Source organism: Oryzias latipes, chromosome 1 (genome assembly GCF_053564925.1).
Source record: "Oryzias latipes strain Hd-rR chromosome 1, Olatipes_Hd-rR_3.1".
NCBI lineage: Eukaryota > Metazoa > Chordata > Actinopteri > Beloniformes > Adrianichthyidae > Oryzias > Oryzias latipes.
In genome coordinates this window covers 21,734,403-21,760,817 of record NC_136237.1, presented here as the reverse complement: position 1 = coordinate 21,760,817, position 26,415 = coordinate 21,734,403, and the positions used below count along the sequence as shown (strand labels likewise).

The 26,415-nt window shown below is 38.9% G+C and overlaps 1 protein-coding gene across 3 annotated transcripts in view; it reads right to left on the bottom strand.

Annotated features, from left to right (window-relative positions):
- LOC144994221 (F-box/WD repeat-containing protein 7) overlaps positions 1-26,415 on the bottom strand; it is an 82,054-nt gene that overhangs the window by 5,999 nt on the left and 49,640 nt on the right. For 2 of the 3 annotated variants that reach the window (XM_078951237.1, XM_078951242.1), the window contains 7 exons: positions 10,611-10,693; positions 9,720-9,861; positions 7,909-8,043; positions 6,615-6,738; positions 6,344-6,480; positions 5,304-5,417; positions 642-823 (listed from right to left, as the gene is read on the bottom strand). In XM_078951237.1, coding sequence (XP_078807363.1) covers positions 642-823; positions 5,304-5,417; positions 6,344-6,480; positions 6,615-6,738; positions 7,909-8,043; positions 9,720-9,861; positions 10,611-10,693 — 917 coding nt within the window. Of the gene's footprint in view, positions 1-641; positions 824-5,303; positions 5,418-6,343; positions 6,481-6,614; positions 6,739-7,908; positions 8,044-9,719; positions 9,862-10,610; positions 10,694-15,157; positions 15,728-26,415 lie in introns of those variants that run through there. The other variant, XM_078951245.1, reaches the window with a different exon arrangement.

The window sequence follows — 26,415 nt, the reverse complement described above, 5'->3', positions numbered from 1 at the left end:
TCAGGGCTTGATATTTCACTCATACACACTTTTGTTGAGTTTACACAATGATTTTTTTGTGTCCTTTCTACAAAAGAGAAAGACACTGAGCTGCAATGCTTACATTTGTTCTACAATGCAGGAAAAAGCCCTCTAGATATACATAAAAAATTCGGACTTTTTTTTTTAATTAGGAAAAAAATAAAGTATGAAAATAATTCTTATTTTAAGAAAAAAATCGTAGTCACTGAGACATGTTTTCTCAAACTATGGTTATTTTGCAATTGATGCATTTTTCAAGAGTCTTTTCACTTAAGATTCAGTTTTTGCCCCCAAAATATAATTAAAAAATTTTTTTGTAACATGTTGCGTAAAAATTTCCATCATTGTTATCACGACCAACAAAAGGTTTTCTCAAATCTAAAAGAAAACGACAGCAAAATTCTTCCACCCACACTTTAAAAAAAGGTGTGCAGCAAGTTATCAAGGCTGATATAAGTTTAGAAAACATTTTATTAGTTTTGTTAAATAGCTCTGTCTGTGCTTTAACTTTTAACTCATTCTTTGCAATGAAAATTTTTTTTAAAGCTGCTAAAAAAACCAAAAACAAAAAAAGAGTGTGATTTAACCGTTTAGGAGGTGCTTCCAAACTCGGCCCATACCTTTTCTCGTGTAGGTGCATGCAGCGAACTGTTGAGGTATGCCCGTAGAGGGTGTGGATACATTCTCCCGTCTCGGCGTTCCAGACCTTGAGTGTGCGATCAGTGGAGCCGCTGATGATGATGTTCTCTCGCATTTGGGACGACCACACTCCACCTGTGTGGCCCACCAACGTCCGTAGACACTGAGAAGAGAGAAACCACAATCCACGTGTTTATTCCTTTCAATCAGGAAATAAAAATAGCTAAAAAGCACTGTTGAAGAAAAGAAAGAAAGAAGAAAAAAAGGACAAATCATCCCTCTTTTGGGATTTCATTGCGGCATGACCTCATGCTGTCTTCAAGCGCAGAAAAAAAAAGGGAAAGTGAAATGAAGTGACCTTTTCTTAAATGGAAAAGCTCAGGCATGCTGCGAAAGTACTGCAGCTAAATATCTCTCAGAGCCCGCCACCCGCTTTTATAATTGCTTCTACTTATCTGTTGGAAAAAGGCCGTTTCCTTCTTTTTTTCTGCAAAAAGAGTTGATGACGGTTCTCAATATACTGCGTCCATTCATCCTCATTAGTGGTGGCAGATTAACTATTGATTCCAGGCGGTTATGGAAATCGTTCTGATCAATTGAATTGGTGTGTCCACAGTTTGTCCCACTTGTGACTCGATTTAATTACGCTCAATGCATTAAATTGAAATTCTCTGGAGGGGGAGGAGAGTAAATAGAGGAGGGGTGGGTGTGTGTGTGAAAGGTTCAGGGTGACGCGTATCGCAGAAGTGTACAACATGTGACCCCTGCCTGCAACTGATCAGTAAATGGTTGGGGGGGGGGGGGGGGGGGGGGGGCTTTATTAAATCCAGAGGAAGAAGATGAACAGCTGGTGCCATAAACTGCATCATTTTTGTCAAATTGCTGCTTACGTCCAACTATGACTCCAGCTCTCCTCTTTTATGATTAGAAAATAAGGTGTAATACTTACTGTGCCCATTTTTATTTACATTTAGGACAAAAAACAAACTAATGTGGGATGTCCGCCTACAATTATCGTGGATTTGAATGAAAAAAAGGAATAAAATTAAACATTTTTTTCCTAACAAATTGGTGTACCTAAAAGCTTGCTCGATCTTTGAGAGAAAAGACAAAACATCGACTAAAACAACAGAAAAAAAACAAGGTATCTCTAAAAGTGAGGGAAGATAAATAAGCCTTTAGTCAAGCACTGAAAGCCTATTACTTTACAATTAAATAAAACCCTTTCTCTGAAGCTGAGCAGCCTCTGAGATGGATGGTGTTGGTGGAAATTGTGAGGAACGTTTTCCTTCTGTCCTAAAAAGCGTACAAACACACGTACCTCTTGACCTGGTGGGAATATTAGAAAATGAGGGTCACTGCAGCTACCTGTGTACTCAGCTCATGCTTTTCAAAGGTTAAACAGGTAAAACCATCCAACAATTATGGCCTGACACCGCATAATTATGGGATTACAGCAGTCGCGGGCTTATCTATACACAACAGGTTGAACCACAAAAGATGGGGGGGGGCGCCAGGAACAAATTTCTCCACGGTCTTCAGGTCATGAGGGATTTTTAACTTTTATTTTTTAACCACACAACGATTATTCCTTCAGCGTTTTCAGACGGTATAAACACTCTTGTTGTCGATGAAGAGGATAAAGCTCATATTGATGCAGCAGCAGCCTCCAGCGAAGCAGCTCTTCCTGGATTGGCCGTCAGCCTGCAGGTCTGCCATCTTAAATCTGCGTGACAGCTGAGGCTGCCTCTGACAGGCACCACCAAGGACACGCAGGGCTTTGTTAAACAGGAACCAGCCACCTCTGAAACACTGACATCTGATCGGCTGTTTGTGTGTCTGGATGCGAGAGTGACAGCTTTGGAGGAGGCTGTGTAAAGGCGTGCAAAAAAACCCCCAAAACATTAAAAATCTATCTTGACAGCATGTTTTAGCGCTATATCATATTTTACATATTACAGCAAATCTATTTGAAAATGTATTTAAAAACAGCACCTGATACTCTCCGGCTTTTGAGTTTACTCAGAGCAACGTTAACCATAAATAAGCGCTAAACGACTTAACTGATCATTAAAGCTGTGGCCCACATTTTACAGTTGTGGGATGCATTTACATAAAATCCCATAATAATTCCTCTATTGCCTCGCAGCATGAATTCATTCACAGTTTTATACAACAAGATGAATCAGAGTTGAGAAAAACTGGCATGAAATACGAAACATTACAAAATGCCTGGTGGTTGTAACAAATTACCGGTAGCATTACCTAATAAATAAAAGTTTTACAGTGGAGGACTTTTTGTTGCAGACTATTGTGAGGTCAAAAGAACTCAATCTGAGACAAAAGAAAGTTTGTGAATATACCAACATGACATCTGGCACAGGATTTAGAGTCCTTCCAGGATTATTTACCAGCATGAGAGTATTTGGAATAAAAAAAGCTGCACTAGAGTCTAGAGTCTCTCCATCGAGCTGCGTTGAGACCGCCCTCAGCAACGCGGGTTCAAGCACCCACTTCAATGAAAAGTCTTTCCAAACGTACAGAAACTTGGTTCAGGCTTCCATGTTCGTGTTAACTATGCAAGTTTTCACAACCCTTTTTGGGCTTTACATACAAAACGCATGGCCATTGAACGTGCGTTGCCACTTAAACCAGGTTAGGGCTGCACGATATGAAGAAAACTTGCGATATGCGATATTAGTTATTAATATTGCGATAACGATATAATTTGCGGTATATAAACAATTAGCAAAACAACCAAAAATCTTATTCCCATTCCATTACAACAGCTTAAAAATTATACTACAAATGACCCTTGTTGACATAGGAGGCGAACATGCAACATAATAGGGCGCCATCCGATTAGTTAACAATGTGAAGGGGTCCATCTGATTGGTCAAATGCAGAAAGGGATTCTTTCGATCCATTAAACACTTCAAGCTGCCATAAGATTGTTTGGCCACATCTAAGGTAACCATTTATTGCAAATTTGCTGTCTTTTGCGATATGCATATTGCACAGCTTGATATTGCGATAACGATAAATTTGCGGTATATTGTGCAGGCCTAAACCAGGTCAAACTTTGACTAATCAGGGACTTGGATTTGATGGTGACGTATGGATGGCGTCTCTTTTCATTAATTGAAGTGCCAACTGTTTGAAAATCGATTATGGAGGAGAAATTATCAGTTTCAGTTTGTGCTCGGATGGAATTCCAAAAGACCAAGTCTTTCATATTTTGGAATAGAGCTGTATTTCAAAATAGCCTGGATCAAGATTTGCACGATTTACACGCCGACATTTCCCACCAAGCTTCTTCCAAATGTAGGTGGCAGACATGCGCTAGTAAACAGCAATACAAGAACCACCATGGCCTAAACGCACGTTCATGCAAACACGGTGTGTCCACAGCCTCAGACCAAATTCTCACTTCTTTAATTAAATAAAAGAACAAAGCTCAGACTGTCCTTCTCCTATACTCCAAATGTAAACCCTAACTGCTTTTTGCAGGTGAAAGCTTGAGTTTTCACTTTACTTTTCTTGGGATCAACAGATACTTTGCCTTAATGCTTGACTTGACTTAATTGGCTGTTCCTCTCCAGTAAGGCTTCTCTCAAGTGTCGAGAGCTAAGGAAACAAAAGGCGTGTAATCCGCACAGAGGACGTGTGCTCTGAATAAAGCAGCCATGCAAACAGATGCGGGCTCATCCCTTCCTCATACCCAATGCAAACAAACCATTCTGGGAGATAAGCATTGTAAAACCCACATACAAAATGCTGTGTGTCTGTGACATCTGCCAGAGCACAGGTGGGTTATGGGCTAAAATAGGCCAAATCTGCATGTGATATGACTCACAGACTTCTGCCACCAATATGGAGCCAGTGTGGCTAAAGCTAATGTGTTTTTTGGCATCTGCTACCCATACTCCAGAGCAACTTTCAGTCTGAAAGCATGGTAATTGGGAGGAAGGGTGTTTAGTTCATATTATTATTCAATGAGCTTATTAGGAATTTCACATATTTATCCCCTTAAAAGTCCAGATGGGTAGAATTCTGAAGTGTGATTAGATCATTACAGTAATTAAGATTTTTCTATTAAAGAATGCCTGGTTATAGATCAATTTTTATGGCATACAAATTAGCACTACACAGTTTAAGTTATGCCTCCGCCTTTAAACGGATGATCTCTTATTTCCCTCCTTAAGGCCTCAAACCAAAGCTGAACTGAGAGCTCCCACTGTAATGCAGCTCTGAGGGGATGCTTGGTTTTTTCCATTTTATTTTGTGATTTGTTGCATTTAGGTTTTGATACTAGATGCTTTTCACTCTGTTATTTTTCAGTAAGGAAAAAAAAAGACTTAATCAAAGTGGTTATTTTTCCTTAAAAACTACATTAATCTTTAAGACATGATTTGTGCAGAAGGATTTTATTTTTTATGTAATGTTATCTCAAGTAATTTAAAACTTGAAAACTGATTAAAAAAGGAAAGTTCGTTCACATCCTTTTTTTTTTTTTTTTTGCTTGGTTAAAAATGATGGAAAAGATCACAGAAGCCACAGAGCAGGAAAGTGAGTGCACCAGACAAAATGCTGAAAGAAAAGATAGTGAGATAAATAAATCAGAGAAAGGTTGTCAGGCTTACCTTTCCTGTAACAGCGGACCAGACTTTCAGCGTGTTGTCATCAGAGCCACTGACGATGCGGTTGCCGCAGAACTGAAGGCAGGTAATCACATGGTCATCGTGTCCTTTCAGCACCTTGAGATAAGGAAGACAAAAAGAGAGGTGAGAAAAATAGGATATTAGGAGAGGTGGATGAGGCATGGCAACGCAAATGACATGAGCAGATACAGCGATGAGTGTCTCACATCAAAGTGAAAATGAGGTAAATGTCTGCTGGTGTTGAAAGTGTAGCAATAGTGTCGTCCCCACTAACTGGTAGCAAGTGCTACTGCTAAATGAAAACAAACTAACTGCTAATTCAGGAAAAACAAACCCTTTTGGCCATTTCTTCCACCTAGCGTGGTTTAAGATTTAAGTCTTCAGTGCAGAAAAGTTTGACCCCGTTAAGGAAATGGGGTCAAACGGTTAGTGGTCAGTGTGAAAAATGATCCTAAAATGATGGTAATTAGATTCCTCCACACACACAAAAAAATAAAAATGTGATCTTCCAACAATAACAAAAGAACGTTGATACAGACGATCATTGTCAGAGTAGATTCTAAAAGACACTTAAATGCAGCTCTGTGAACAAACCTAACACATCTTCCAACCTGAACCCCTTCTGAAGGCATTTGGGCTCCTCAAAAAAGGACAACTATTACCACAAATTACTTAAATGAGACGCAAAATAAAACAGCTTTAATGAATGAAACATTTTGCCAAAAATATGCTGGCCATGCCTTTACGGATATTCCTTTTTGTGCTCATGTGAAGTAAAGATTTAAAAAAGAAGACACAAAAACAAAACCTTGCCCCGCTGGATTCTTTTTAAATCAGCATTGCCTGTGTATAAAGTTACTTTTCTTCCATCAGCTTTCCATTTCAAATACTTATATTAAGCATTTTGTGACTTTGTGATCTTCGTGTCAAAGATCCACTTAGCTGTGGGTAATTTCAAGTTTGCACAAAAGGTAATGTTGAGAAGATCCCTTCAGACAAAATAAAGAAATAAATGAGAGTACCTTTGGGGATTTGAGGTCTCCTCTCCTCCAGTTAGTGTCTATTCTGTGCTGCCTGATGTAGGCACTCTTCCAGGGGCTATGGGTAAAGCCAGCCTTGACATTTCCCCTTTTCTTTGGGGCCAGAGGCTCATCAATACCTGTGAAAAGCAAAACTGATTCGATTGACACAGTTTATTTTCCAATAAAAGAAGATTCTCTTTCCACTTTAAGCTTAACAAAGCATTTCAAAATTGGAGCTAAAATGGTTACAAAAGGCTTTAAAACAAATTACCCTCTTCTCTGCATTTTTCCCTCCACAGTAAGTTGTCTTCTGCTAGGATGCGCCAGTAGCGACACGTCTGTGCGGCCTGAAGGAGGTCTTTCGGTTCCAGGAATGACAGTACATACAAGGCAAGCTTTAGACAGACAGGAAACAGAGGGGGGTTATTGATAAAGTAGATCCATCTGCTGATGCACGTTTTAACTGTGCACATCACTGGAAAAAAATGACTTTAAGGAAAGTAATCAGATTAAAGTTGAAAAATCTATTAAAAAGAATTGCTGGTCCTGACTTGAATCCATACTTCTGTGTGGACAAAAGAAAATGTACCCATTTTTTCAATTAAACAGACACAAAAACCTGTTTCACAGACTTTTATGATCAACTTTTTTTGTACAACTTGGTATGTATATTATTTGCACACAAAAAATTCAAATTTTCCCAGATTGTAAAGCAGTGATTCCACTGTTGCAGGATGTCTAAATGTGCAACAGACACGTTTAATGGTGTCCCAATAACATCACAATGAAGAAGCATACATAGAAAAAGTCAATCTGTAATTAAAAACAAATCATTTTTGGCATTCTTTACTCAAATGCCTAAAAGATAAAGATTATAGGTGTGGGAACACAAAAACTTTAATGAGTGTCCAAATACCTTAAAAACCTTTGTATGATATGTTTGATGTTATCCTGCACGCTTCATCTATTTTACACACGTAATCCCTCACATGTCAGCTTAACTGCAACAGAATTCACTACAGATTTAACGTAAAGCAGAAACAATTTGCAAGCAGCTGCTTTATTTGCAACTCAAATAAAGTTTAGTTATTCTAGTTTTTCACGCAGTTGAAAGAGGCTCACAAGTGTTTAAAAGGTCCTATTTTAATAACAGTTAACTGTATTTTTGAATTTGTTGAATTCTTCTGATAAAGGTTTTCTGTTGTTAGTTTAGTTCAAGGTTTTTCTTCAAGGTTCCAAGTAAAAGAATCACCAAAAACCCTTTCCATCTGTTCGTGAAGTCTCTAACAACTTTTTTTAGTTGAAAGTTCATTTCTAAAAGCATTTATGTTTGAACTACAAGAATGTGCCTTTTAAAAATGACTTTACACCCAATTTCAATTTTATTTCCAGCAGCTCCAGCAGTAGTAAAGGGGAGGACACCTCTCCATAAGTGAACACTATTACGCAGATCAAAAGCTAAGAACGTGTTTTATGGTGGACAGTGAGACAGGAGAGGTCAGATATATTTTCTATTGAAGAAACAGAAAAAGAAATCAGAGAGCACAACTGTAAAAAGGTCTCACCTCTTTGGGAAGCAGGGAGATAAAGTCTCGCTGAAACTGAGGCTCTATCACCTGCATCATATGCTTGACTTGTGTGGGCTCGCAGCTGTCAATCAACTCATCCAGTGCCAGAAGCTTCTCTGGACCAGTCCAGCTCTGCGATGCACACAGAAAAAGGACAGGTTTGAAAACCAGTATGTTCATCTCTTACGGAGGTGGTTCTGTTGGGTGCAGCTTTAAAACATCAGCCTATCCGAAAGAATACTCTAAACGACCATGCAGTAACTTTGCTGGCACAGCACCATTACTATCTCATCATTGACGCCACATCTATCTTATTTATTTATTCATTTTTACACAGGATGCTCCAAAAATGTAGATAAAAAACGTAGAAAAAGGTAGCTTGAAGAATTGACTACTATTGTTTGTTGGCATTCTCAACAGGAGCCCTTTAAAGGCATCGTGCCTTGTCCAGTGCAACAATAATGGCCCCTGCTTGGTTTCCACGGCAGCAGTCGCTTGAGGCTCCTGCATCTTAACAGAAGCCATCAGTGGAAAAGTTAACCATCAGGAAGCAGCTTCAATCAAATAAATTCACAGAACCGTGTAATCTCCTCCAGCTTTAACTTTGACTTGTTAAACAGTTGCTGCTGAATTGCACTTGGACTGCACGTTCAAACCAACAGCTGCAGCTTCTCTGCCCTACAGAGCACTGAGTAATGATTACAGGTTAAGGCGCAGGCTGGAAAATCTGGCACAGGCACTCCACCTATAATTTGGCAGCTAAAGGGTTTAGCCGAAGGTGCCGTTTGTTAGGATAACCAGGAGGTTCAGAGAACTCCCCAACAGAGGGAAAAACAGCATCTACTTATTTGATGTCTTCAACCTTCTGCCCCTGCAAGTTAACCAAGTCTGTGAGTGCAAACGGAACTTAACAAAAATTCAGATTTACTACTCCCAATCTAATGGCGAAGCAAGCATCTGTCTTTTTTTTTTCTTGTTAAACATAGAGATGCAAAAAAATATATTCTTCCTACTCCTGCTTTTTCAAATGGATTTTTCCTAAAAACCTCGTTTATCAGCATACTAGAATGATATGAACTTTCAAAATATTCATTGCATTCTCCAGGCAAATTTTATAAAAAGCACTGCGCTTTTGCCATCGTCTTTGAGCTATCATTTATTTGTTTATGCTTTTTCTCAAATCGGGAGGTCTGCAAAAGAGCTGCTTCTCAAAGAAATTACACAAACGCAACGCAAACTTTCCCTGAGAGCAAAAGTCCTCAACACAAAACCTCCAAAAAGACAAATACTGCCTAAACAGGAACAGCAAGATTTTCTGTAGTTCTGTTTGTCGCTTTTCCAGAAACGACACACAAGCTTGGACTGGAGTAGGGAATATCCTGAAAGCAGACCTGAGGCTTAACTCCGTCAGTTTTCCACTGTCCAAAACTGTCCAAACTCACAAAAAAGATTGAATAGGGAATAAAAAAATAGGTTATAAAAAATTGTCAGATGTGACAGCTTCACACAACACTTGTGTGTGTTCATATTTTCAGGTAATACATTTTTAATTTAACCCTGACAAGTTCGGCGTTTCATTAAAAACAAAAAATTGGAAAAAATTGTGGGTAAAGTATAAGATCGAATCCAAAGCTTCATCATGGCGGTCAACCCAACATTAAAAAAGGAAAAAAATAAAATAAAAAACAAATGGATGATTGAATAACTGTAAGAAATATGAAAAAAAATAGAGAGCTTTGTCTAGTAAGACTAAAGAAACAGTAACTGGACATTAAACCATTGAGAATAATGAATCCCTTTGAACTGACCTGAAAGGTTCGGAGCCATTCATGGAGACCTGTGGGGGGTTGGATTGAGGTGATGCGTCGTCTCTGTTGCCCCTGACCATTGGCTGTTCTGATGTGGCCAAATGTGGTGGGTGTGGCTGGACACGGGACAATTCCTGTTGGGCTGTAATTCATAGCAAAGCAAAACACCTCAAAAACACTGATTTAGGCGTTTAGGTGCAAGCAACCGCTATTAGACAGTAAAGACAGATGTGATAGAAGTGCATTCAAGGAATAAAAATTGATCATTTGAAGATATTTAAAGAAGTACTGCTAACTTGTAGCATTTTAATTTCCCACCTAATTTACTTAATGATAATAGCTCAAATGCTGTTACCCTGGAAACTTTAACATAATATTCTATTGCTTTACAAATTTTTTGAAGGGCAGGATAAAGCATTCATTGGACATCGCCTATTCTTCAGATTCAGCGTGCTGACAGCAAAAATGGAAGTTTGAGGTCCATTTCTTTATTGATTCATATTTAATGGAAGAGGAAACTGAGAAGGCGCCAGTTACATGGCAGCGTTTAGCTTTAAGTGGCTGCCTTGAACTGAAATTTTAATGTACACACATGCCAAGACGTGCATTAAAGATGCAGCCTAAGGAAAAACATTTGGGACTCGAGGCTGCATACAATAGAGCGTGAAACGCCCAACTGTTGGAGGGCACATGCAGGATACGTCTACGTCGTGCGACACTTCTGATTTCTTTTCATGTCAAGCTCAATTAGTATATATGTGGCAGATGGGGGAACAAAAGGCAAGATGCTGCAGCAGCAGCAGCAACAAAGGGACTTGATTGAAGAGCCGTTTCCATTTTGAAGGAAAAGTGTGTCTCATTGTAGAAACATTGAAAAATCTCAGACCGTACCTGGAATATTCCGGGCCTTTGCAGGGCTTTTTTCCTGAAGGGAAAGGTCGGACCTCGGGGCCATGGTCCAACTTTCTCTTCATCTGAAAAATTAAAAGAGGAAAAACATTTTTTTTTTAGTAAATTGATCAGAAAGCATTTGTTTTTTAATTAGGCGAACAATGACTTTGCAAGTTGCAGATTTTGTTGACTTTATGTCTTAAATCCAGTTTTTAAACATAAATGGCACTATTTTCCCAACTCAAATGTGAAAACTACAAGTGAGCATTGAACACATCAGCTAGACTTATAAAAACGGTCCATCATGAAAGACACACGTTGATTGATGTCGATTCTGAACGGTTTTCTCATCCTTATGGCACAAAAAGAGCGTCACCCATTGAATAGTAATTCCAACCCACACATGTAAACCCAAACTCCAAAAACACGACTAAAGAATACTTTCACTGGATACATTTCTGATTCATACAAAAACTTCACAGACAGACCAGCAACTCTGCTCTTTCATAATCTCCATTACCTTGATGTGTACACATGACCCAGTCCCTATAACCACATACCCTGCTGTGCCTACAAAGGAGTTTCTCTAAAAGCCTGGGCATGGTCATTTGCTTCATCCAGTGCGCATCTCTGGCAAGACTGCTTTGCACATGGAAGCAACGGCTACATCCTGGCTGAGCTCCGACAAAACAAACAAGCCGGCAGAATAGTTGAACACCGGCTGTTAATGTCTCACCAGAAAAATAATCCTCACTAAAAAAAAAACAGCTGAACTTAATGCTTCCATCACGATCTAATGAACAGCTCAGATTGAAAAATAAAATAGTCTTAAAACATTGTCAAGTAAAGTGTGAAAATATCTACCGGTACTTAATGGGATGACTAAGTAATCCTTTATGTTATGCATCCATTTCCCTTCCTATTTGAGCAACAAATAAATTGGATGAAAGTGCAAAAAAATAAAAAGCATTACAGTTTGGAATCAAAAACAAGTCATAAGATTGTCTGTTTTTGTGATCATTGACCCAAAACTGAATTCCAATACATATCAGACAAAAAAACAAGGCTGAATTAGGTTGATTTAAGGAACATGTGGCATTGTTTACCTATGACTTGCTCATCAATTTCCATAGAAACAAATCAATCAACAGATCCTTGTACTTCAAACTTTTTCAGATTCATATTTTATCAAGTCAAGCCATTTAAGGCAAAAGCCATTCAGCAACGCATTGTTTAGAGTTGAAAGGTAAGCACATCCTGTGCTGAAAACTCATTGTTTAGTGGCCTTAATCACATAGTGGAATACAGTAAGAGCAGAAACTACATTTCAATGGCACTTGCATTAATCTCTGAAGAAAACAATGGCCTTTTGAAGCAAGCATGTTATTGTAGCCTTATAAGCTGCTCAGAAAAACAACACTGGACATTTGACTCCATGCTGTCTGGCTCTACACTGGCATGATTACACGTCTATCTTAAGATGTGTGCTTTTTTTGTTTATCACTATAATTAAGGAAACGTGCATATGTGTGCTTGTCCTCTGAGGTTTCTCCACATAGGCACAAATATATGAAAACAGCAATTCGTGATGGAGGAATTCAGCTTTTTTTTTTTTTTTTTTGTTTCTTTTTTTTTGGGGGGGGGGGGGGGGGGGGCTGTTTTTCTTTAGAACCACAGAAGAGATGAATCATGAGCAGCATATCTGCAAAGGCATCCAGGAATTAGAAATCAATGCTGGACACCCTAGTCAATATTTCCTGAATACAGATTCAGTCCCCGATAACAAATGGCAGATTTCCAACAGACGTGTCTGTGATGAGCACTCCAAAATATCCTGCAGCTTATAGCCCCCTAACCTTGGACTGATCTGCACAACGATTTTGGATTCTTTCTTCCCAATTCAGAGCCTGACTGAGAATTGCTGAGTGCTGAACTCCTTAGGAGCAAAGATATTGTCTTTAAAGACCCACTCCATTCATCTTTTGATCTATTGCTTCAAGTGGCCATCTAATAATGATTATGCCATTTTTTAGCCATACTTTAAAAAACAAACGCTTTTTGGTGTCATTTTCTAGGACATAGTTTCTGCAGAGCAGCAGGAGTTCATTAAAAATTCACCTCTGATTTGTGGGCGGGGACTGTTGGCGTGCCCCTCCACACTACCCATCTGTTTACATGCTTTCCCTCTAGCTTACAGCCCCTCACAACTCCAGCCTAACATTACTGGCGAGCAATACTGGAGCTTTTTGGCCGTACAGTTTTCCGCCAGATCGGAGGAGGAAAACAAAGACCAACATGGATCCAGTCGTCTACAAATGGATGCAGAGTGGAGCAGGGAGCTTGTGGCTCGTCTATTGTAGCTTCTACGTCACAACTAGAACCTTTTTCAAACGTTATTTTTTTTCGTCTGCTCCTGATTCACAAATATTTGAAATAAATACTCAGAAACGCAATTCTAATCTTAATTTTATAAAAATGTCCATTATGAGATAAATGCTACAAGAAAATGTTTAAAAAGACCAAAAACACAAATCAAATCAAAGTGGGAATTTAAAATGGATCGGTGTTCTGCACAGTTTAAAAATGTTCAAACATTTAATTTCCCAGACTGTATCTAATTAAAACAATGAAAAAAAGAAACATCTGAGAGGTTAATCCATGTGCTTCATTCAACAAATAGAAATCACAGTTCCTACTTTCATGCTAAAGTATTGCATTTTAAGTAAAAAAAAAGGTTTTAATGGATATATATTGCTCCACCCTGGACTAGTTATTTGTATAGATAATGTCAAATAACAGACAAGTCACAAAAAACAATCAACTTGTGAGGGAAAATTTCTGAAAAATCTAATGAAATACAATTAAAACAACACAAACACTGATTACCATGTTTTACAAAAATATATGTGTATTCAGCTTATTAAAGACTTGTTTCAAGTGATGAATTACATTTCTACGGTGTGGGTCTTCAACCCATCCACCCATCTTCAAAAAAAGACATCTCACTGCAAAGGCAGTTCAGTAGTCAAGGAGAGCCTGGGTGTGTGTATGCATGCAGTAGGGGTGTGAGTGCTTCCGAGAAAAAAAAAAAAGGAGGGAAGTGGTTGGCTTTTCAGGGTGAATGTGTCTCACTGAGAACATGGATAAAAAGAGAAACTTCAAGCTAAATGTGGGAATGAAGGGATAAAAAACAAAAAAAAGTACGGAGTGTAATCAGCCTCTTCTAATGTTTCAGCCTGGGAAAAAGTAACCAGAGAATGCAGTGTTTGTAAATCACCACCAGCAAGTCTTCTCTCTCTCTCTCTCCCCCCCCCCCCCCCCCCCCCCCCAGGCTTCTCCCCACTTGACAAAAAGAAGAAAAAAGAAGGACAGATGGATGTGCAGCAGGTTAATGATGTTTTAAAGATTGCAATCAATTCTTGCGTAATGTGTTTACGGCATTTTGCAGTCACTCGAAAAGTCTCATTTTTCAAACAGTCTTTCAAGGGGTCACTTAAGTCCCCCCCCCCCCCCCCCCACCCACACCCACCCACACCCTGACGAGTGACAGACACCTTTAACCTCTGAACCGAACACTTTCAACAGAGTGGATCAGAGTCCAGAAAAGCCACTTCAAAAGCACGTTTGAATCCTCCCTAAAAGTAACGGCTTTGTTTCTAAATAAAGGTCACTAACCTGCTAGGGGTGAGAAAGAAAATATTCAGGCTCTGCAGGAGAATTCCGACAAAGTACATTAAACTAACGGGGGAAAAGGCAACCGTTTGATCTAGAAACCACAACCCACTCGGTTAAAAACAACCCTCTGTGCTGATCATTAATTAGATACTCCTGTTTGGACCATTTCACTTTTTGTTCTTCTACACCACAACATGCCATTCATCCTGGGGTTGATTCTCAATCACATAGTCTGACACAGTGACCCATTATCTCTGGTGCCTGAGGCCAGAGCACAGAGTCAAGGAATAGGCTCCACTCCAACAGGCAGAGGCAGGCGGATCACATGGATGCATTTGGAGTAGACGGCGTAGTCAGGAAGAAGATAACTGCAGCTGCATTAAGTACAGTTAAAACATCTGTAAATAGAGGGAGAAAGTGCCTGTTTGTATGCTTCACTTTGCCTAATTTAAAGTCTGTAGAGCAGAGGGCAGATGGAGGAAACATCAGTCATGGATGTTTGAGCAAAACGGAAACACTTAAATGAATTTAGTCAGGCACAGACTGAATTCTTCATGAGAAAATGTTATCTTAAATAAAAAGAAAAACCAAAAAATAAAAGCCTTTTATGTGACTAAATTTAACAAAAATAGTAAATGATGAGAGCAGGCCAAGTGAAGAAATAATGGGTTTTATTATTGCATGTAACTAACGTTACATTAAGGCCCAGCCAATTAAACAGGCGTCTGCTGTTCATCCTCAGAACTGGCCGCACAATCTGCAGCCAGAGAGACGCGTCAAAGATGATGAGGGCGACGGAGCGCGTCCAGCTTTCAATCATGACGGACGACAGGATGCGCCAGAGGTGACACACATGCAGAAAGCCTACTCACTTTGTAGAAAATCATCTTTAAAGTGCCGTAGAACCCCATCCTTGCAGTCCGGTGGGTTTGTCCTTTCTCCCTCTTCAGTGAAAATCGGGGAAGTCCGGGGCTGCGCGCGCGAGGAGGTGGCTCGGGCGGTGTGAGGAGGGCAGCGTACTTTCAGGTAAATCCGACGCCGTCTGCGGTGTGGACATGCTCGGGCACGTCACCGGACTTGCGCGCAGGCAGTAGATTCCCACGGTGCAGGCATTCGGGCAAAAAAATTATAATAATTACCAAAAAAAGGGGGGGGGGGGGGACGCAAACACTCCACCGTATCACGACGACTTCACGCCAGGAGGGGAGGAGGGGGTGGGGGTGTTGGTCGACTGCTTGAAACAATGCGATGCGACGATCCCGGAGGCTCAAGCGCCGCCGAGCAGGGAGTGAGCAGATGAGAGGGGAAGAGGGTGACACTCGGCAGCAAAGGGGGAGGAGTGGATGCGGAGCGCGTCAGAGCGCGGAGGTTCGCCCTCTTCCTCTTCACAGGCTGCACGACGGCTCCTCCGCGCAGGAGCGGAGTACAGCCTCCCTGGCGGAGGCGGTGGGAATGGTGCAGTCCTGCTTCAAGGCTGTTGCAGCGCAGCCTGCGCGACTGGGGAGGGGGGGCAGGTGCGCAGCAGAGGAGAGGACGCAGAGAAACCAGGGTGGAGGGGAACGTGAAGCTCACTTGTTGCAGAGAGACCCCCCCCCACCCCCCAACAAACCAATTTTTGAGACCGTTTAGATCACATAAAAACAGTTCCTCCTGTACCAGCCCATTATTTATCAGAATCCAGAGGTTTACTCAAGCGTTATCCTGAAGGAAGGCTGCATCTTCTCTGCAACAAAACAGAAACTTCTACCTGTTTCATTTTATTTTTCAACAATAAATTAGGGGTGTAACTACTAATCGACTTCATCAATGAATTGATTTATATTCCTAGGATCCAACCAGAACAATCTGAGGCAAGTTGTTGATGAAAACGATCTTTCTACCATTATATAATTGTTTTTTAAAATGAAATCAATCCATTATAATCGGTATTGGAAAATACCATTCGAGTTAGAGATGGTAGGTTCGTTTAACTCTAACGTAAAAACGATCCAGTGCCATTACATCACAATGAATATCAACTATGAATCAGATCGCCAACCACAAATTACAATATGAATCGAATCGTTAAAATGAATCATTACAGCCATACAATCAACGCAGCAGAATATTTTTATATGGCTTCAAATAAATGTGATAATATCCACATTTGTTTCAAAAAAAAGCTAAGTTTTCTCATTCCTTTTGTTATTCAAATGGCATTGTTTCCACTGGTGGGCACAGACTATAAATGACCTGAATGCTCCTCACGGCACCTGCAATCCATCCATTTATCCAAACACTTGCAGGACAGTCTCCAAGACTGCCGACCACGTGACTGAAACCATGTGAATTGATCCATGTATGCTGCACCTGCTTATTTGCAGGCCAACATTTGCATTTTCATGGCCGACTGCACCTGCCCACTTGAGAACACTGCACCTCCGGCAGCTTCACACTTCTCATTACAGCTAGAAAAAAAAAGAAGACCACAGCCTCCAGAAGGAAGGCAGATCTAGTTTAAAAATAAATCAACACCGTCTGCAGGAGAAGGGAAATCGTCATAACCTTTAGGAGTGTTTTGAAGGGAACCCATTGAGAAAAATCAACAGAGAAGGCGTTGCTTTAACCTTTGTTTAGCCATGGCAGATTAACTCAGCAGAAAACATTCGTCTTATCAGCGTGAACAAATAGAAACTTAAATCTCAGTTAAATAGATTTGTGTAATTTACACTTGTCTGACATCTAAGGGTGCCAACAGTTCCTTCTCTGTAGGCTGCAGGGTCACGAGAAGGGCAGTATTCACAGGTGATGGAGCAGAGATTTGGCAGCCTTTCAAAAATACTACTGACAAGCACCTGTAATTACTGTGTGACCTGGCATGTGGGCCGATTTCAAAGATAGGACAAGACTGCAAAATCTGTCAGAATTGACAAGTTAGATTTTAAAAAAAAGTGCTGTCTGCTTGGAGATTCAAGATTTTGTTTAAAACTTAAGGAAACAGAGGGAATTTCTGAACAGACCCAGAAAGTTTGAAGGGAATTCAACACTCCACGTACATCACCACAAAGCAATTCACACAAAAGCATTCAGGATCAGTGGATGCTGAGGCACATGAGACAAAAGCGATGGGAGCCCCGTCTTTGTGTGTTTTAAGGTGGCTCTCATGAGGAAGGCCCGCTCGATGCTCCGTGCTGCCTCAACCTTTACACAGCACACAGGAATGCTTGGCATGCAAGAGAGGTTCCACTGTGGCCTTTCAAAGGGCCTTGGCCTCCTTTGTCGCGTTCCTTCTGCTAGCTGGTAAAGCATTAACAGGCCTTCTCCTGATACCGAGCTCCTGCTCATCAAAACTTGAGTCTTGCTGCACAGAGCGGCGCAAAGTCTCACCTTTTTTTTTTTCTTCTTTCTTAGTCAGCTTTACATCTTGCTCTTTTTTTAATCAACAAATAAGAGAACATTCCCATCAGACATCAGCAGCTTTGCTGGAGTGGTTAAACAGCAGAGCATGACTACAAAAAAGTGGAATTGCAGAACAGTATTGAGAAAAGATGAAACTTTTTCTGTTGCCTGCACAGACAGACTATGTCAAAGCTTCAGCAGTACATATTAAGATACTCTTCAGTTAGGCATTTCAAAGGGCATTTGAGCAATTAGGATTTGTTCTTTGAAATCTTTGATATTTGAATTAAAATAAAACAATAGAATGTCAAAATTCACATCGATTGCAAGAAAATCACAAACTGTGCAAAGGATTTTATAAAGGGAGATTTAAAAAAAAATTCCTTTCACGACTGTATTTTGTAATATTTTAGTAGAGAAATTCAAAGAACCTGCAAAAAAAAAAAACATTATGAGTTAAATAATATAAATATTAATCATTTTTGTACAGTTAAAAGAATCTAAATGTGCATCACTAAAAGGTCCCAGTGATGTACTCCCCTAACAGTCAAGTACTAGGTCTGTGAATAAGCCAATTTATTTTAAGTTAACACCTAAGAAGAGTCAAAAGTAGCTTTAAAAATTCCAAAACCTAAAAATGACTATAAACATTAAAAATACTTTTATAAAACTATGTTTATTCTACTATAAAATACAAAAAATGCGTGATTAAAATTCCTTCAGCAAGAAAACAACTCGATCTCTTAAAACTATACATTAGGGAGTTGTGTCTCTCGACAAATAAAATTGTTTAAGACAAAAACAAAACAAACCGCAAGCAAAAGGCAGGCTTTCTCCAGCAAATGTTTGAAAACTAAGTGACGGACTGAATGAGGCAAATACTTGTTAGGCAGTGATGCATCACTAAAGAAGTTCATGCCATTGTGTGACCATCTCCTCTGCAGGAAAAATGAGAAACGGGGGGCTTGTTCTGAATAGATCCTCCTAAAACGGAGAAGGCAGGACAGATGCACAGCGTGAGAGGGAGCCTTAATGAATAAGGAAAACTATAGATCATAGTATTTTTTTTGTAAAGAATTATCTGCAAGCATTCGAATTTCGTTCTGTCACAGACATTTTAAAGGTTAGGTTGAAGATGGACAACTTTCCTTGAGGAAAACAATGTGGCTCATAGCAAATGTAGGGGAGGTCAGTGCTTTGCAATTCTTAACAATCAGTTAGAAATTGGATTTGAAGAGGCAGAGAGTTTAAAACACAAGAGGCTATTCCCTGAGAAAAACTTTACGAATCAACACTAAAATCTACACAATAAAAACCAGAATACAAAAAATATGTTCCCTTTTTTTGCCTTAAGCAATTTAAAAGAATTCAAGCTTGTAAAAAAAAGGTGGAGTCAAACAGTTCTGTGGTGAAAGAACAACTTGTCTCGAAAGAAATTGTCAGTCACATATTTACCCTGCAATAGTCAGTCATAATGTTGTTGCATTGTCTTCATTTTATCTCAATTGTAAGAGTGTTTATAGCCTTAAAACAGTTTAAAAAGAAGTTGTCCTGCAATAATCTCTTATCTGAGCTCTGCACTACAACATAGAACACCAGAAACACAGCTAGACAACATTTCAAAGCAAATTCCCTCTCCTAATTGAATGACCGTGTCGTTTCACAGAAAAGTTCAAAGTCGAGCCGAGCCTTTTAGCTAAAAATACTAAGTTTGTGGCGGTTGACTTTTAACCACGTTGTGACACAGCCTTCGATGCGAGGAACTAAACTGGAAAAGTTGAAATGCTTCACAGGCACGGATCCTACATGAACAGTCCAGATACAAGCAATCACCTAACAGAGTATTGCAATCTAAAGCCCATGAAGTAATTATATGAAGTTGCAAAATTCACAGGCAACTTTTGACCTAGATGTACCTTTTTTTTTTTAAAGAACTTATAATAAGGTTAGATGGAGCATAAACTATTTAATGGCAGCATGAAAAATTTTTATAGAACCATTTTGTTATTTTCCCAACTTCTGATCGCCTTTGTTCAATAAGTCTATCTAATTTTGCATTTGGATGGAGCCTACGCTGTCACATCCCTTTCAGAAAAGAAACAAGCGTTCTAGAAATTTGTGTGATGAGCAGAGGAAAACTTGGCTGGGTCTGGCAACATTATTTTGACAGAAGCGAATAAACCTCTTTAATCATACAGAATTACCACTCTGCATGCCAGATGAAGCAGAGAGAGCCAATCTGTGCATGCAAGGTGCAGCCCGTCATTATAGAGCCCTGAATGTTCGTGACATGGTAATGGGAACAGTGCGGGGACACTGGGACACTGGTTTGCCTTGACATTAAGTCAATTATACTTGGTGAGCAGCATTCCTTTGGTATTTTTCCCATCCTTCAACAACCTCTATATCTTTTCAAAACAGACATTTGCAAATTATAATTCAGATCAAACACTTCAACAGGAAAAATGGAATTATATGAACTGAGTGGATCAAAGATCAGATGAGGTATTTAAAGTGTTACCACCAAAAAATATTGATTTATCCTAACATTTATCAAGAAATACCAACAGGTTATGAAATTTAATCTAATGACAATTAAATATCAAACAAGCAAACGGAGTATGACAATTATCAAATAAATAAATAACCCGGCTCAACTTGTAGAATGTCTAAGAGACTAAAAGTTGTGAAGGGAGGAAGCTCCTGTACTTTTTATTACATGATTATCAGGGGATAAGCTTTTTCTTTCCCACCAGTTTGGACAGTGACCGGTGTTTGAAACTGTATAATCATTTCAGGCAGTTTGGTCTACTTCAGTCTTTGGTTCGCTTCTGAAGTGCGATGTGTGTGAAACATTGACAGTAAATAAATGGAAATAAACAGCTATTACTCAGTCATTGTGCTCCTCAGAATAACCATTCTTGCTCCAATACCTTTTATTAACGTACTAGCTAATCCTAATTTTCTTTATATTTTTGCTGTAGCGCAAGTTATTCAAGTTATAAACTGACCAATCAGATGCCTCACTAAAAGTAGGTGACCTCGCGTAAAATGTTTGAAGGGTTTCAGTGGAAAGGGCGTGACCTTCTAGCGTGCTCACTCCTGAGTGACGAGGGTGGTTGCCATAGAAATGTAGATGGACCAATCAAGGCTTACTGGGGACGTCTGGCTCCAAAATGGCGACTGAATTAACTTTATTTAGTCGGAACCGGAAGGAAGACATTTTCTATGGGTGACGTCACCCATAGACGTTCACTGGATTATACTATTGTGAGAAAATAATAAAGCCACATTCACATTAACAGCGTTGATTTGCCCCAGGATTTGGTTAATGTTGTGAATTGTTTTCTTTTTTTTGTTAGCATTCATACTGGGTCCACAGCTACCCTAGTGTGAAAACAACACATTTTGGTCAAACCAAACAGGGAGCAGCAAACAGTTCAACCTCTCTCTAATCTACCCTCTCTGGATGACCGTGTCCAAAGCCACTTTTTGGAATTATTGTCTGTGATGGACCACCAGCTCTGTCAGTAACTACAACCTTTGAAATATCACACGACTGTTATCGACTGCCATGTCTGATGGCAAAGGCTGTCAAAAAGTGACTTTATTTTACAAGAAATATCACAAAAGCAGCAGATGAAAGACTTTTTCCACGTTTGGATGTTTGTTTGACGTATGAATGATGCAACGTTTGAGCAATGCAACCTGGAGTTTAGACTCTGGAGGGGAATGTTACTTCACTGAATGTCGTCAAAGGAAAAATCTACAACCAGACTGCAGTTAATTGGGATTTTTTTTTTTAAAGTTGATTTTCTTAAGTTTTACAATGTAAAACAAAGGGGGAGGTGTGGGGAAAAGCAAGAAAATGAAAGCTTTTGTGTTAAAACAAATGTTTTCAAATTATTTACTTACAACTAAATGCTTCAGCATTTTCATTAAAAGCGGTGACATTAACAAACTGACAAAATTGTGGACAGTTATGATTTCAAGGTAGTAATGACAGTGTATTGTAGATTTTTGGTTTTGTTAAACAATGTGATTACCTAACACCTACACCAAATTTGTGTGTGCTTGTGAAATAGTACTATATATATACATATATATATATACTCACACACACACACGGTATATATGTATTTTTATTTAGCCCACCCCCCACCCCGTAAACTGAGCGAGCATTGCGGCATGACTTTTGAATACTCGTAGGTTACACATTCTACTTTGTAATGTCGTGAAATAAATAGATGCATTTGACAGTTATGCAAAAAAGGAAATGCATATCACTAAAATTGAATATTTGGAGAGCATGGGAAAGTGATTGGATTATGTTATAGTGACAGTAAAATATCCGTTTGCTAGATTAAAGGTGCGACACGGAAGGAAAAGGTCAAGGGCCATAAAGATTTCAATCAGGAAGGAGTGAAGAGTAGTGACCCAGGAATGCCCTGAAAGCGTCTCCCTACCCCCCAACCATTCACACACTCACTAACAAAGACAAACCTTACCATAGTAGTAGATTACGAAACCATATTGTATTTAATGCAATGTGGGGAAAATTTAACTTAATTTTAAATAAAGAAAACAAAAAAAAACTTTTGCAAAAAAGTAATAGCAGCAAGTCGTCTGAAATTATTAATATTTGTTGTACCAATAAATAGAAATAATGAGAAATGACATGACCTGACTATGTTACTGCTCAGCTGCTGACAGGAACTGGCTGATCCACAGTTTAACCAATTACTAATCCTGAGCAAGGAGTCAAGGCAACATGTGCATGAGAACATCTGTACAATGTCACTAGTGTAGCATGAGCGGAAACCTACATTAAATATTAGTAAAAGATTCAACGTTTTTAAAAATATTTATCGTGATTATAGTAAAAGACAAAAATCAATAGATGTAGAATTTTAACTTAGAATAATGTATGTAGTAGCCCACAGTTCAGTAATGTTTTCAAAAAGATTTTTCCTATAAAACAGCATTCACAACAGTTGTCTAATGTCTTTCTTTTAAGTCCATCCATCTAGTGTAAATCTTATAAATTAAATACTTTTGCATTGATTTATTTGAGAAATATATTAAATGGTGCACATTTAAAATGCACGTTAGGCATACTTCCTTCCAAAAAAACTGATTTGGCCAAACTGAAATTTTATATGCCGAACAGCCCAGACATTTTCAAGACTCCAAACATGATCAATATTAAGGTGGTTGAACCACTGAATTCTAAGTGGATCATGGGTTTTACTAGGAGGGTCATCAGCAGGAAGCATGTTGACAGCTGCATCAGTTGTGAAGCAAAGAGAAAACATTACAGACTTATAAAAATCCTTGCTTGAACAGAAGTGCACAGTGGGGCAAAAGGGTATTTGTCAGTCACAGATTTGGCAAAATGTCCCACTTAAAACAATAAGAGATTAATCTGTAATGTTCATCATAGATTCACTTTAACTGTGACACAATGTAAAAAAGGAACATAGGAAATCACATTGTATAATTTTTAAAGAAAATTTATTTGTAAAGTTGTTCAGAAAAAAATGTATTCAGACCAAGAATTCTGTACCTTTCAGACCTGTTACTTCTTCTTTAAGAAGCTGTTCTATACTAAACTGGTTACATACAATACACCTGTCCACACCCATTAACAGTCAGACTGCAACCATGACCAGAGAGTTGTCCAAGGACAAAGGGGGCAAGATTGTTCACATGGAACTTAACAAGACTGGGATGAACCAATCTACAATTAGCAAGCAGGTTGATAAGAGATCAACTGTTAGCAATTATTAGAAACTGAAATAAAAACAAGATCACCAACGATCTCCCTCTACCCGACACTCCATGCTAGATCTCACCTCATGGGGTACAAATGACCTTGAGAACAGTGGCAAACAGCCCAGAACTACACAGGGAAACTGGGAAACGATGTAAAGAGAACTAGGACTGCAGTAATAAAGGTCCCCGTTAGTAACGTACAATGTTGTTGTGGTGCAGTCGTCCAAAGGTCTCTTTGCTTTAGCCTGCACATGTCCAGACCAATCTACAGTTTACAATCTGGATGATATAGATAAGGAATGGGAGAATTGAATGTGGTCAGATGAGACCAAAATGGAACTCTATGGTATAATTACCACTCTATGTTTGAAGGGAGAGGAATGCTAGGTTGTATCCCAAAAGCACCATACCCACTCTAAAGCATGGAGGTGGAAGCATCATACTTTGGGGTGGCTTTTCTGCAAAGGAGACCGGATGACTGATCTGCATTGAGGAAAGGATGAACTGGCCATGTATGGTGAAATATGAGGTATAAACCTCATTCCATCATTGAAGATGGAATAAATCTGAATTATTCAGCATGAAAATGCTCCAAACACATCGCCTGGGCAACAAAGGAGAGGCTACATAAAAAACATGTCAAGCTTCTGGAGAGTCTCTGGCCCTCAATCCAAAAGAGAATCTGTGGAGGGAATTGAAAGTTTGTTTCCCAGCAACAATTCCAAAACATCCCAGCTCTTGAGAAGATCTGCATGGAAGAAGGGACCAATGGGTGAATACCTACACGAAATGTTTGATCTCTGTCACTGCAAACAGTTACATCACAAAGTATTAAGGGCATCTTTGTTGGTGGTAAATTTCCTCCGCCAATTATACAAATAAATTCTTTTAAATTATAAATCATGATTTAATGAAAACTTGCAGAATCTATGACTGCCAAATGCCTTTGTGCCTGACTGTATGCCATAAAAAAAACTTTATTTCAAACATATGCTCAATATGCTCAAACAGTTTGTCTCTCCATCTTTACTTGAAAACTGCAATAGAATTAGAAGTGGGAGGCATTAGGGAAGTCTTTTAGATTCAATTCAGTTTTTGCTGCAGTCTTTTCTCCTCCCTGCCTCTGACTCATACAGCTGTACAGCTTCTGACACACACAGAGAGCCCACCTACACAGCACAACTTCACAAACACTTCTCTGTATAACTTCTTATCTTGTAGAGAATAACAGGGAGATCGCACCACTGTGGGTCATCTAGGACACACCAATATAGATTGGCTTTAGCAGATTGGTTGGCTTTATCCTCTCTCCCGTTTTTCTGTTCTTTCAAACGTAATTAAATGTAATTTCCTTTTCAAGAGCAAAGTATAACGCACATACCATAGAAAGGGCAATACAGCCCCTACAGTCCTTCAGTTCATATTATCATGACAAACAAAAGATAAAAGACAGAGCTTGCTCACATAAGAAGCTGGAAAAAAATACTTATCGGAGTTCTAGAAATATTTATCCGCTGCACTCATTTCCATTCCATCTCTTAAAGAGTTTATTTAAAGGTCAAAAAGTTTATAAAACCATAAACAATATGTGGTGGAAAAACACAAGCATTTCACTTCATAAGCAAAGGAAAACTAACAGGGAGAAAAGTAAAAATGCAGGTTTTCAAAAAGACAATTGCTTTTCGTTCACAAAAATTATACACCTGATGACACTTCTTTGATTTTACTAAAAGTTTTCTTTCTAACCCACTAATTTCTTACCATTAATATTTGGATTGGAAATAACCCAGGGTGTTAATCTAATCTTATAATTACAGACTACTTCTGCATTGAACACAAGCAAAATAACTGTAATATAAAATATAAAAGTATATCATCTTTAACGTGGCACAGTGGCCAAACTGCACATGTAACAGTATTTTTCTATTGTTTAGTTGGAAGTATTCTGTATCACTGTTGGATGTCTGTAATTAAGCTGCCAACATCAATGTTGTACAGCTGAGCTATTTGATCAAAAATACGAAATCACTTTTACTGCTCCTTCTATTGTGTGTAATCCCATTACAATAGGGTAAGTATTGAATTTTTTAATACATGCATTTTAAATAATCTTCATTAAGTTTTTTAACAAACTTTAAATCAATGAAACATATTTGTCAAAATAAAACATTTAACCTAGTGACAGACCTGTTCTCCGTTTTTATTTAATACAATTGAATATAAAAAGAATTACAATTCCAAACAAAGGAAACTAGAATTTAATAATGATAAACTTGAAAAGTAATGTTAAAAATGACCAAATATTAATTTAAAAATAAAATCCATGTAGAAGTGTTGTGTTTTTTTGACAAACAGTTACCAGCAGAGTTTATGAATGGGAGATAACCCTCACTGCACCAATTCATCCATGACTCCATCAGTGACCTCTGAATTTCACAATGGACAGCAAACAATGACTGCCATGCGCCTGGTGGTTTAATCTCCACAGTCCATCTGCTCAGGGCACTGCTGTGAGTTGAATCTGGGAGAGGAAAGGGAGTGCCCAGCTTCCCTCTGAAGTTCCTGGGTGTCTGTCTCGCTACATCCTGTGGGACAGCTGTATGTTAATGTGCACAAGAAGCTGGGGACAGCAGCAGTCACTGGAATTGCCGGGCAGACACCGAACAAGGAACCCCTTCTCAGTGGGCAGCCAAAGGCATGAACTTGGCAGATTAGACATTCAGGAAAGAAATGAGTCTCTTTTACCCAAAGACATAACATATGAACAACAGCAACCAAATACACTCAACCTTAATGGTTTTTTACCCCATTTTTAAAACCAAATGCATACATTACTTAGAGGGAAAATGTTTGTTGCTTAATTAAGGCAAACTTTAGAATAAGTTATAACAGAACTGCATTGCTGTGATAGGTGATATTAAATCAAGTAATAACCAGTAAAGTGAAACCATCAACACCTATGGAAAATCACATAAAT